Source organism: Vanellus vanellus (assembly GCF_965231255.1).
Source record: "Vanellus vanellus genome assembly, chromosome: 2".
NCBI classification, from domain to species: Eukaryota; Metazoa; Chordata; class Aves; order Charadriiformes; family Charadriidae; genus Vanellus; species Vanellus vanellus.
In genome coordinates this window covers 143132504-143146277 of record NC_138906.1, presented here as the reverse complement: position 1 = coordinate 143146277, position 13774 = coordinate 143132504, and the positions used below count along the sequence as shown (strand labels likewise).

Below are 13774 nucleotides of genomic sequence, written 5' to 3'. Positions count from 1 at the left end.
TTGTGTTGGACTTAATTGTTTTCAAATACTGCTTTTCTTCACTTTGAGTTTTAAGTTTTCGTCCAAACATTGCTTGATGCTGTCATAAACCCCAAAGTCCTCTTCTAAATTACGAGGCATGGAATTCACAGTCTTCTGTAATAACTTCTAAAACATTAGGAAACTGAGTAGATCCATCTTTAATAAATACATTAAAAGTTGTACATGTCTGTTCTGTGCACAGAAAACATGTTCGATCCATTTAGAATAAAGAATCCCTGTAACTGCAAATCTCCATGTTTATGGTTAAAGAACAAGAATGAACATTTCTTTAGGAGACGGAAAACAAGTGAAATAAAGCAAGGCTTTTGCTAGCCAGTTCAAAATTTGGTTGTCTCCAGGAGCCAGGAATTTCCATGTATTAAATAGGTCCCTTCCATTTGTGATAACGGATAAGGAAAGTAAATGTGTTGGTTTTCCTTGATTTCTGAACTGTAAAATGGGGACTTTGCATTTCTACCTCACAGGAATGCTAAGATGTGATGATACATCTTCCAAGTATGTATCACTATTAAAATCCTACGTGTGATCATATTTTTTCCTCCAGGTATTTATTTGTAAATATATGTAAACTTCTCCAATCACTTTCTGCCACATGTGGCAGTTTAGATGGATGGGTGTCTTGACTTTGATTCTGTGTAAAATTTTTAAAAATAACAATCAAATTAAAACAAGTGAAAAACCCTGCTCACAAAAGCAGTATCTCTCTCACTGTTACCTTGTAGCCTTGGACAAAAATGTGGCAGATAATAACCAAAGGTATTTCTTTGGTACTTTCACAAAATATCTGTGTTCTGTGGAAGTCTGAAAAGACTTCATGTTCCACAGTCAGCTGTCCTCCCATCCTAAGATGAGTAAGTGATAGCAATTGCTGGGGTTTTTTTTGCTGTTGGAGTTCTTTGTCTTATCTCTAGTTACTAAAGGTTATGAGATTTAATCCAGTACTTGAAAATCCCCAGGCAACAAATCATTGTGCACTAGGCATGGAACACGAGAGGTCAGGGCACATCACCGGATGGCACAAATAAGTAGGTAAGAAATGACTGGACTATCTTCATATCGATATATGCATATGCTGCAAAGAAAGGAAGATGTTTCCCAGGATGTGTAACTGTCTGCTCCAATGGGAAGGACATACAGTTCCACCTGGGTCCCAAATCTGGCAAGAAGTGTGATTAAGTATGACCCCAGTAGATGAGTAAAATGTGCCAGCTGGGGATCAATGAGCATTTTCAATTCTCTGTCTGAGTCCTGGTATTCTCCAGCCCAAGACCCAAGTCCCACTGGGGCCCTGAGAGGAAGGCTAGAAATACTTCTGGCTAGGAGAAGGGTTGTAGCCTTCTGAGTGATTAACTGAAGCTCTGGAACATGAGGTTTTGTTGTAATCTTTACCGTGATGTGTAACTGCAAGTGTAATGGGAAGGCTGAGGGCAATCCTGTTCTCCCCAAGGCGGTTGAAGGATGGTGACTGAGGCAACTGAGAGAGCTGTAGATCCTGTGGTATCAAACAATTTCTAAGTACTAACTGCAGTCTGAATGGGAAAGAAATATTGGAGAAGGTTTGTCACTTCTTGAAAACTGCTGCTCCATAGGAACTCAGGTTTTGGATGGTAAGAAAGGAGATGAAGTCAGCCAGAGCAGTACTTTTTCTGCTTTTAAAGATGTGGAGCTCAGACCTAGTTTGTCACAGTGTTTGCAGTTTTATTTACCATTTTCATAAGTAAACTCCCATCCTTCCGTGCATACATACCACAGCCGTGACCTGACCCCGTGAAAAAGCTGCCTGCTTTCCGGCAGCTAACCATACCAAACCTAGTTGAGGATGCTTGCCAACTGGTTCATTCCAGAGCAGGCTTGCTTTTTGATTTCTGATTTTTTTTGCTGCTTCGTCTCTGTTGAAACCGCCTGCAAGTCGCCCCCTTAACGTGTGCAATGCTCTTGCAGGCCAATCTGCCCCTGCTGCAGCGGGAGCTGCTGCACTGTGCCAGGCTAGCCAAGCAGAACCCAGCCCAGTACCTCGCCCAGCACGAACAGCTGCTTCTGGATGCCAGCACCACCTCACCTGTTGACTCCTCAGAGCTGCTTCTCGATGTGAACGAAAACGGGAAGAGGCGAACTCCAGACAGGTGAGTACCGCCGTGCCTTCTGCAGCCCGCTCGGATATGTCCTGTGGGTCGAACGTGCCGAGCTCCGCTAGCAAGGGGGGAGCGTGTGGGTGAGAGCCTGGGAGGAACTGGGATAGTGTTCTGTGGGTGCAGGTCCTACGCTCGTTACAGCTGTGCAATGGCCAAATGACCTTTGTGTGGGGGTGTGTGTGTAATAAATATATTCGTACATTGGCTCCGGCAGCCTGGGGACACAACATGGTCATATCTACACAGAAATAAAACCGACCAGCCGGTACCATGCTAACTTTTTGGTGCATAGTATTTCTGTGCAGTGTAGAGCGATGAGCAGCAGATCACTCCAGTCCTTTGTCTTTGAGGTTTTTTTGGATTAAACAGTACATGTGGGGAAAGTGGCTACGCACTCGTATTGGGAAGGACAAGGCAAGCTCCACGGAGCAGTCAGGGCTTTGACTCCTTCTGCTGTGCTGTGTTTTCATATCCATATATCCAAAATGCATAAGGATATTTTTTCCAAACAGGGGAAATGTTCACTGAAATCTGTTTTATTGCTAGGCTGAGAAGGAGTCTGTGCCGAAACAGGGAGAGCAAATGCGTGTGTGCAAATTACGATAGCTTTAGAGATATGCCAACATTTTTTTCTTTTCCTTATTTGAATAAAGTTCTTTGTTTAGTGTTTCAGTTAAATTACTCTTGTGGTTATTTAGTTTTAACTGTCTTCCTGTGATAGCGTTAGAAATTCAGCTAGCATATAAATATTACCTTCGTGAGGCCCAAATGTTGGATTTTTCTTAGTTTTGTTTGCCATGGATTTTATAGTGTGGAGAACTTTTCTAATACTGTTCTGCCAAATGCTGCTACCTGCATGCACAAGGCATGGTGAGTATTCTAGCTAGGTGTCTTTTAAATGAAAAAGATGAAGATTTGCAAAGTCATGAAGGCTTACAAGTTTGTACAGGTGACATTTTTGTGTAGGGGACAGTCCGTGATAGCACAAAGCCTATGGAGAAAACAAAGTCTGAAAGTTCGTGATGGTGGTAGACAAAAATTCAACACCAAATATTTTAGTGTGTATGAAAGTGAGATGTTCATGATATAGATGCAAGACCTTGAAAATGCCTGCATAGTAAAACTTTAGGCTACTGATAGCCAGAAGTGAACAGTAAAAATTAAAGTAACATAGCCATTAGGTAGACAAAAATGTGAAAGTATTTGAAATTGACTTTCTTTAGATTGTGCTTCGGGGAAATCCCTATGGACCAGCAAGAAAATAAAGTTAATAGCAGAGAAGCCCTTTTCCGTGTATCCTCTTTTCACCATTTTTTCCTGACAACTACACGAAACTGAAACAGCCATCAGTGTTAACACAAACCTGCTAACTTCATCCAAGAAAGATTATTAATTTTCAGATATTTTCCATGTAGTCACTTACTCTGTGCAAAGAGATAACATTTCCAAAGCTGAAATTTAGCTCCCTGGGGCAGTTCTGCTGCATATCCTCAGTCTTTGCAGAGTGGTGTACCAAAATGTCTGTAAAAAAAAAATCTTAAAATCTTGTGAATAACTTAAGGATCAGCATGTTGTAGCCCAATGTCAGTAACAGACATGGTATTTTTCCTACAAGTAGATAGACACACATTGAATTATCTCATAAGCCCATAAGGTCTTGCTTGGCAGAGAATACAAAGAGGGATGTCCCTTCTTCTGACAGCCCTCACTCGCTTTTTTTCCCTGCTAATAGAGAGTGGTATTTCTCCCATAGGGTCACAAAGGAAAAAAGTGTATTAAAATATTTCCTTTGTTTTCCTTCCTTAGTGTTCTGGAATAATACTTCCCCTCTTTGAGACCCAGTTTGACAGTGCTGAATTTCGGTTATTTTGTAGGAGGTGTGGTTCCACCTATGGTAGCTTCAGTCATGGGAGGGAGGGGATGGGTGGTGTGGGTAAAGCCTGGTACAAGAACTGAGTAATGAAAAGATTCTGTAGTGGTCTTATAGCAAAAAGGACATAGGAGTAGCCCATAAGGGGACTGCAGATCAGAAGAATATTGGATTTTTAAAGTCAGCCTTCATCTTTTAATTAAAACTAAGGCCTAGACCTAGAGGGATTTAAGTCTGGTTTATGGATTTTTTTTTTTGGTCAGTGTTTCTTTTTAGTCAAAACATAGGTGCTCTTGAAACTCAGAAGTCTCCGCTCAGGAGCCAGTGCCTCTGCCTTCACAACTGAAGTCTCTTTTAGGCTTCATCCAGCTTGGGGAGTCTTCATTTCTTTTCCATGTAGTAATGCAGCTTTTGGGGCAAGGGGTAGACAATTTAACTTCCAGTGATGTGGGTAAGACGCTGCGTTTGAATTCCCAGGGTCCAGGCAGGGGCTGTAATGCAGAGTGTCCCACTGGCCTGTGCACTCCAAGGTGCCAAAGCTGTCAACCGGCAGCCTCTGTCGATCGCTGCTTGAAATTAGGCTCCTCAGTTTTGGGGAAGTGGCAGTTCAGAAAAACCCATCCTTTCTTTTTTGACCCTGTGATTCTTTGCTGTCACGAAAGACCTGGGAAGACTGTCCAGCTCAGCTCACCCATTGGATGGTGCCTTGAGCTTAAAAATTAAGTTGTTTTTTTCAGTATCAAACCACCCTGTCACTGGTCAGTCACACCTATTTCTCCATTTACTATGATTAAAGCTATATAGAAAAAAATAAACTCATACGGTAGTTTTGGCCGAACCAAGTTCAGTGGAGTTGTCTTGTGGACTCAAGAACCATTTGTACTACAGATTTAGTAAAAAGAACAAGATCCTGTTGGAAAGATTCTTAAATTTACGGATTGGGAGTTTGCATACCTTTTGATTTGGATAATGTAAGTAAATCAACCACAAAAAACTGTCCTCAGAGTCAGAGCATGCCTAGGCTGAGTGAGTATTGAAACCAAATACTTGTCTGGCTTTATACTCATTACACTATTAATTATTTTAATTCTTTACAGAGGAGCATGAGGAAACATCTGGAAATAAATATACATTTTGTTTAGATACCTAAGCAGTTTTCAAATATACTAATAGAAATACAGCAGAAGATAAGAGGCATCCTTTAAGAGGAGGGCTGTGACTCTGTTGCTAGAACATGGAAAAAAATGGCTAAAGGCAACATCTTTCTAGGGGACCTAAATGCAGTTGGAATAATTTTGTTTGGAGGTATGTCTCTCACTAAATTAAATTGTGGTCTCTTTTCTACTTCCCAAGGGTTATGAGAGATATAGATACACACACATTGTATATAATGTGTATGTAATACATATATGTATCTCATATATACGTGTGTGTGTATATGATACGTACACGTATATATTAGAAATATATATACACATATTCTTCCGTATTTACATTTTTCTGTTGGGCATGGGTAACTGCATACCGTTGATTCCAATAGAGGTGAAATACAATAAGCAATTAGGCAAAGGAAGTGGAACACAACCGTATCCACCTTGTGATTTTTTTTTTTTTTTGTAAAAAAATAAAAAAATCCACATACAGTAATTTTTTTCTGCTTATAAGTTCAGAACCTTTTTTGCATATGCATTTTCCAATTCCAGTTATTTATCTGCATATCTGAATCTACTGTATGTGAGGTTTTATAGAGCAATCTGACAGCAGAGCTTCGTGTTTTACTGAATGTTTTCTTGGTGCATATGGTCTGACACGGATGAGCAGCCACGGTGAGATTTTGGAGTCTATTAAACTAGCTCATTAAAAAGATCAATCTGTTTCTGTAATAACACTGGGAACCATCAGTCACTGCAAGAGAGAAAAACTGACACCTGAGGAGACAACACATTTTGGTAATTTGTTCATGACATGTCATGAACAAAGTATTCACTATATTTTGTTTACAACTTTCGGAGTTTACATTCTACTGTAGTAAAGCAAAGGAACTTGGACCAATGTGAGTTTTTATTTTGGTAAATGAATGCTTAGTTATTAATAACATGATTTTAAATACACTAAGTACAAAAGACTTTTTTGTTAATTAGTCATCCTTTGAGCTTGTTGGGAAGGGCTATACGGCACATGAGCATGCCATGTAGTGACTATTATTTATGACAGCTGCCTACAAAGTGGAAATAGGGCATTTTTAAGAAAAAAAAAATCTGTTAGGATATCTCTACAAAACAAAAGTGGCCGTGATTTTTTTGTGACTTTAGATGGTACTGCTGGCTTACTGTACACTTGGCACCCCTGGTGATGACTTCATGTTGAAGCTAACTGGAAACAGGGACCAGCTTTGATAATTCTGTTAGGCAAATATTTTTATTTTAAGAAGTTCCTACATATCTCAGTAAGGTGAAGGATGCTCACAGGTCTTATAGTGATGCCTCTTACAAGCCATGAATAATTATGAGGAATCTTAAACAAATTTTCTTAATATGAACTGTTAGCAAGGAAATACTAATCTTTTCTGTAACACAGTATTATAAACAAAATAAGTATTTTATTCAACAAAACATTATCACATCTTCGGTCATCAAGACTTTATTGGTGGAAGTCAAATTTAAATCAAAGCATCTTGCACAAATAACAGATGAACAGTTTTGTCTCCTTCTTGCAAGCTGACTTCAGTGTTCTTTGAAATCGGTGTAATACTCTTGGTCAGGTGAAACTTAATTTTCCAGCCAAGGCAGTTTTGCATGGTCAGATTTTCTACCCAGGAAATTATCCATAAATTGCAATAATTTAAAACTGAAATGGTGACCTACAAACAACATAAAGTGTGTTAAATGAGTACAGAATAATGACTAGGATCTATTCTGGTATCTTTAATCTGAGTAAATCATGGCACCAAGTAAAATGACTCCCTGCATATTTATAGCTGAAGGACCTCATCTTTATTATATTGCAAATTTTCCAAATAATGGTGCCGATTTATGTGCACGTGTAGGAAAATGTGACCAACAAGAGAAAGAAAAAGAAAAATAAGAAAATGTGTCAGTTAAGCTTCCTACACATTTAATGTTATTTCCTCTCTACAGCTTGTTGTTGCTTTGCAAAATCAGATGGATCAGATAAAAATCAGATTAAATCAGATGAAAATTGGGGGTGGGGGGTTGGATTTGGAACTAGTACTCATATGGGTCTGCCAGTTACTGTGAAACAGGAGTGATTCCTCAGGCACCTGGGGAAACGCTGTTGTCCCGAGGGGTGAGACCAGAAGGAATGAGTAGGACTGAGATCAGAAGCAGAATAGTAGTTTGAGTTCAGGGCAACTGATTTATGGCCCTCTTCAGTACTCAACTGTCTGTGTTTTATCACTATATTTACATACAGTAAATTTGCCAGCAATTCCTGTTCTGATAAGACTTAAAAATTGTTACCTTTTTATGTACTTTATATGGTCAAAAACATTAAATGAGTTTATATACAGCCTCATTCTGGTATTCTGCTAAGTTGTTAATTTGGCCAGTGCAGAAAATATAACAACAAATTGCAGAATTAAGATTTCAACACACAGAAAACACCCAACGGCCATTATCCAATATAGTAGCAAAAATAGGAATTTCATTTCAGTAAATGTGTTTTCAATGGTAATGTTAATTTCTGTGTTAGTTAAACTCAGGGTTTTAGACAAAAATGGATATGCTGGTGTGTTGTCCAAGCTAATGCAGTTCATTCCAGTTAAGTTAATTAAGTATAAAGCTTTCCTTAAGAAAACACAGATGTACCTGTACAGTAAGGTGCAAATATGGATATTTGTATGAGAATATATGATTTTAAAATGTAATTATAGTTCAGGAAGGGAAAACTGGATTCCTACTTGTCATGGTTTTCTGGTTTGCTTTTCCTACACTGAATGATCAAAAAAAGTCAATGTGGTTATTTTATTATTTACTGTTTCTGATTCCCCCCCCATCTTTGTTAGAGATCTTTCTAACTGTACCACTAAAGAACTTTGGCTCATACATACAGGAAAGTCCATATTTTGCTTGCATATTATTTTTACAATTGAAAGACCTGGATATAGAATTTGAGTAGATATGTGCAAAGGAAACACACACATTCCCTAAATACAAAACTTGTCTTGGAGAGCTGTCAAAAACATCACTACCCATTGGGAGTTATTGCAAGCAGTTCCATCATGCCAAAAGTCATTAAAAATACATGATGGTCCTTGGGTTTTCCCGGTTAGGAGTTTCCACAGCCATTGTGCCTTTGCTTTGGAACAAGGTACATACTCTACTTCAACTAAGTATATCTTTTGTAACTCTGCCCAAAATTAGAACAGCTGCCCTGCTGTGTTGGTGAAAGATTCTCCCCTCTTTGCCAAGTTAAGGTGTAATAAAATATATATACCTGAGCTTCTCTGGCATTAGTAATTGTGGTGGGGTCCCTGGAAAATCTCTTTACTCCTTCTGAAAATGGTGCAACCCATCTTTTCATTTCCTGCTGGTAATTGCAAGATCTTACTTTGATCCTCTGTCCCTGTGGATATTGGCAAAGATTTGGTTTCATCCTTCCTCTCATTGACATTAAAGGAGAACCTATTGAGGGGCAACATTTAATAATACACTGAGTGTTTCTCCAGAGACAATCCCTGGAGGTTGCTTGGTTTGTGGGGGAGGGTTTGTTGAAGGGCAATTGGTTTTAACAGCCGCCAAACAAGAGAATTAAATCAAATTTACCTTCCTGTCAAAGTGACAAAAAATTATGGTTTTATTAGGAAGAGGTATTACACCATCCATAAATCACAGAGGAGAAAGTTCTCTTTAAAAAAGGCTGGAATGTATCAGCTGTTTAATGAAGGTTTTTGGAGGGACAGGTGCAACCTCAAAAATTTGCAATATTTATATCTAATAATCTTTCTGTTCAAAGTTAATATTTTGTAGGTTTTGTTTATTCCAGTGCTAAACCCCCCCAACCCCCCCCCACCCCTTGTACTTCAGTGAAATGAAGCTTCCCTAAAAAGGAATTGAAGTAACTCTAGGCTTTTTCTTTTATTTTAATGGAAAATTAATTCAGTGTGAATTCCAGGTTCTCAGGTAGAGGTGCAGAGTAGAGACTACTTTGTAAATAGCTGATTATGAATTGAATTGAGTATCTACAAAGTAAAAATCTGTCCTTCTCCCTGATAACTCTTCAAAGTTGCCTGGGCATAAAACCCCTGTCTAAGAGTAGTGGAGTAGGAAAACTTGTATGTTGAAGACTTGAGTCTAACCATATCTTCCTGCAAAATTAATGACAGGCACAGCACCTTTGACTGAAATAACCCAGATGGTACAAAAATCTCTGAAAGAAGCATTTCTCATCATCCTGAGTAATTGTTGCCCAAAGTCGTAGTGTGATCTCAAAGATCTCACTGATCTTGATGGGAACTCATGCTTTACACATAACCGACCTTCAGCAAAATGGAACATACTGCCTTAAGACTATATGCTATCCTGTTGAAAAAAACACACATTCCTTTAATCGCAAATTTCCCCTAATCACTATATACTGTAGCACTACTGAAAGTAGGAATTTCTCGGCCTCTAGCTTCGTTTATCTATTGATTGTTTCAGCTCTGCAATTATGTGCGTATCCATCCCATCAGCGGGTGATTTCAGTGAATGCTGCTCGCTCTCCAGCCCAGTTCTTCAAGCCACTCCATCGGAAGGCTCACCCTGCTAATATTTCTCAAGTTACAGGGATAGTTAGACAAGGAGAATGTGTCCTTTGTGTATTTTGAATGAGCAGTGTTATGAAATGTTCTGCAACGCCACACACTTGGAGCAAAGTGGAAGAGCAAGCTTTAGTTCCTGAAGCTGCACGTGTAGGTGGGGGTGCATGTTCCTGAGCAGCTCTGCTCACTAAGGGAATTAAAGTTCCTTTGCTTTGTTTTTCAGAACCAAAGAAAATGGCTTTGACAGAGAGCCTTTGCACTCAGAGCATCCAAGCAAGCGGCCCTGCACTATTAGCCCAGGCCAGCGGTACAGTCCAAATAATGGCTTATCTTATCAGCCCAATGGTCTGCCTCATCCCACCCCACCTCCACCTCAGCATTATCGTTTGGATGATATGGCCATTGCCCACCACTACAGGGACTCATACAGACACCCCAATCACAGGGACCTCAGGGACAGAAACAGACCTATGGGTAAGGCATGTTGATTTTCTGCATTGTTTTCTTAGGTTTCTCTTTTCCTTGTAATCGCATTCTGTATTGTGAACAAGGGGTTTTCTTTTTGCTGTTTAAATATACCTGCCATTCCGATGTACCCTTTATAGCTGTTTGTCCATCTAGCTTCTTCTAATGGCCTTATTTCAGATTTATATTTGTAAAAGTGGATTGAATCTTGTCTTTGCTACACTGCAGCACATCAGAAGGAGGAGGAACCCATGCTTTCACAGCTGCGTAGATGACATGGACACTCAGGTGTCTGGCAGGCAAGGATAGGTAGAGCCCTTTCTTTTTCTTCTAATGCCACATTTGTGACGATAACAACATTGATATAACTTGGTTTCAGCTTAGACTAGGGGAAAGTTATTAGCCTCTGGAGAAGTGTTTTGTGTGTGACATCTCAGGAGCGCACTGCAGCGTGGGGATGTTTGCAGAGGATGCGAATGGCAGAAGCACCAACCACACCCCGCGCAGGGCTGCCCTGGCAGCACATTTCAGTTTAATGAGATGTGTGGTGCTCGTGGATTTGCCTGGCTTGCTTCTGTCACATCTGCACTTCCTAGTCTTCCTTGTTTTAAACAAATCTCCAATAAAAGAAGGAACATTTACAAATATTCAGCATCTGTATAGAGGAGGCTAAACAAAGAGCAAGTGTCGGTTCCCCTTGAGTGTTGATAATAAATACTGGCTTGGTTGTATCATGTTGTCAGCTGCTCTGATATATGTGCTACATTTTAACCACATGTTGTTTAAACATCTGTGAAGGGATGAACCCTTAATGATGCTCTGTTGACATGGTAGTAATTACTGCATTTAGTGAAATAACGTTGAGTTTATACTAATATTTTTTCGACTCTCTGAAGTACAGCTAGTATTTGATACATCGAGTTATCAAATAATTGTCTTGCAGACTTCAAGTAGTGCAAATGAAAAATTATATATGGTATTATATGTTTTTATATATATATATAACAATTGTATAAAGTCAGGAAGGGTGATGTCTGTTTTTGAGAGATAATGTTGCAACCTACAGAACTTGCAGAATTCAAGACATTAAATGTTAGTAAAACAATAGCATCTTGTGTGGGGAGAAATGCTAAGCAGAACTTAGAGCAAATTTTTTAAGCATCTATTTATTTTTGTGGTGGCATTCCTGATACTAGAGCAGGTAATGTATGATTTGTCTAATAGGCTCTTTCCCCGCCACCCCGGACTCCCAACATTGTAAACATGATTTGCTTTTCTTGGCAGGGTTGCATGGCACACGTCAAGAAGAAATGATTGATCACAGGCTAACAGACAGAGAATGGGCAGAAGAATGGAAACACCTTGATCATGTAAGGGCTGAATATACTCAGGTATAATTGTCTGAAGGGAGCCCTTCTAAGATAGGAATTTAAAATTTTTCTTTTCAAACAAATCTGAATCCCAGGACCAATTTTGCAAGTGTTGGTGATTAAATCAGAGGGCTTGATGTTCCCCATTAGGTAGCTCATACCAGGCCTTGCTGTTAAGTGCCAACTGCAGTATCCTCGTTATTGCAGGCTGCCAAAAGGGGAATGGACTCTGCTCTATAAACCCTGGATCTGGGACACATTGGATTTGTTCTTTGAATTTATTAGCTCTTATAATATTTGTAGGCATCGGTCCTGGACCAGATCTCCTGGCCATGTGATACTAGTGGTGGTACTACAGTCTGTTCAGTCTTTTCCTCCTTGTTTTGGCCCTTTCCCCCAGAAATCCATATCTGTACCATTTAGGATCACCAGTTAAACAGGAAGGGATTGTCATTCTTAAGACTAGAAATTTTTAGCAGTATTTGAGATAAGAGGAAGAGACCTGGCACTCAGCACATTAATGTTTTCTTTATTTTTCTGTCAGTTTATGAATAAAATGTTCTTTTTTGTTTCTCTGTTCCATCCACCACTGTGAATAGCTGTTAAACTGTATAATGGACATGGTGGAAAAAACTAGGCGATCTCTCACTGTACTACGGCGATGTCAAGAAGCAGACCGTGAGGAGCTTAATTACTGGATACGGCGGTACAGTGATGCGGAAGATTTAAAAAAAGGGGGTAACAGCAGCAGTAGTCATTCCAGACAGCAGAGTCCAGTGAATCCAGATCCAGTTACACTAGGTACAGTATCCCCGTTAAAAATTGTCTACCGGTCCTCTTTCAGCTCAGCTGAGTACTAGATGAAGTTCGTATTTGTTCTTCTGATTCTTCTTCTGTGATGGTGATGAAATATTCCTCTCTGCTGACTGCTGAATTAACTGTAACTTGTGCCCTAATAGTCATGTTTACATGTGGAATGGCTTGGGGTTTTGGGTGATGCTTGGTAATTTGCTTTCCATTCAGCAATGTCTGAGAGCAGTGGGGTGGGAGGACAGACTGTCATATAGGGATGGCAGAGCAGTGCGATGTGCACTGACTCTGTCCCTTCCTTCTCCCTTCCTTGCCCGCTTGATTAAGGAAATCTGTAGGTGCTTCTGGATTGTTAGCCCTGTGAAACCAGGGGCCTTCAGCTTCTCCAATCAAATGACTTAACTTGGAAGTTGTCTTTCTAAGGAAATGAAGGGAGATACAAAGATATGGGCACTTCTTAGCTGTACTTGGTTTCTGTATAAGAAAGAAGCAACATCTGGGATGCCCACAGCCATGCACGCATGATGTGTGCACTGCTGCAGCTCATTCAGCTGTGTCTGAGCTAGTTTTGGGTACTGCTCACTGTGTAGTTACCTGGAGCTGCTCAGAAGTCAGCTCAAGGTGCTCCACTGACGAGGAGCAGACCAAGCAGTTGGACATTCACGCTCTGCAGACCTTCACAGTCACACTCACGCGATGCCTCACACAACTACTCTAAGATGACTCTGCTGCGTAGGAACAAGCTTTTATTTCGTGGGCTTTCTATAATGTATTAATATGTTGGCCTGCTTCTACCCCCATCCCCTCACTTTTATGGCAGGTGTGGTAAAGAAACACATCTTGGTGATGCCTTTTTATTGGTCTTTGGTCTTTTGAAGAGAAGAGCAAACTGTGATTGCTTGTCTAATATTTATCTTTAAAAAAATAACTTGTCCATATTGAATGCTGTCTACATAAAACCATCATAAACTGTGGTCATTAGTAGAATTGAATGTGTGCATTATTTCACAACTGTATTTTATTTAAAGCTGTGTTTTCCTTTTGCCCTTAAGAATAACTTATCAAATCTACAACTTATTTAATTGCAAACAGAAAAACAGAAAGACAAATCTAACACTCTCTCCATCTTCCTCTTGGTAAATCTCTAGAGTTCTTACTGTAATATTTAGTGCCTCTTGATAACAAACATACCTTTTTTTCTTGTTTGTGTCAAACAACCTGAGCCAATAGCTCTATAAATTAGCTTCAGTCAGTGAAAGGAATGGTTATGGAAATGCTGTTCCCAACTTCACTAATAAGTCTAGTCCCTAGAGGAGCCCTTCTC

The 13774-nt window shown here is 39.7% G+C and overlaps 1 protein-coding gene across 2 annotated transcripts in view; it reads left to right on the top strand.

Moving 5' to 3' along the window:
* RUNX1T1 (RUNX1 partner transcriptional co-repressor 1) overlaps positions 1 to 13774 on the top strand; it is a 114703-nt gene that overhangs the window by 76744 nt on the left and 24185 nt on the right. For both annotated transcript variants that reach the window (XM_082498939.1, XM_082498938.1), the window contains 4 exons: positions 1984 to 2165; positions 10029 to 10279; positions 11555 to 11640; positions 12240 to 12441. In XM_082498939.1, the coding sequence (XP_082355065.1) occupies positions 1984 to 2165; positions 10029 to 10279; positions 11555 to 11640; positions 12240 to 12441 (721 nt within the window). The remainder of the gene's footprint in view (positions 1 to 1983; positions 2166 to 10028; positions 10280 to 11554; positions 11641 to 12239; positions 12442 to 13774) is intronic.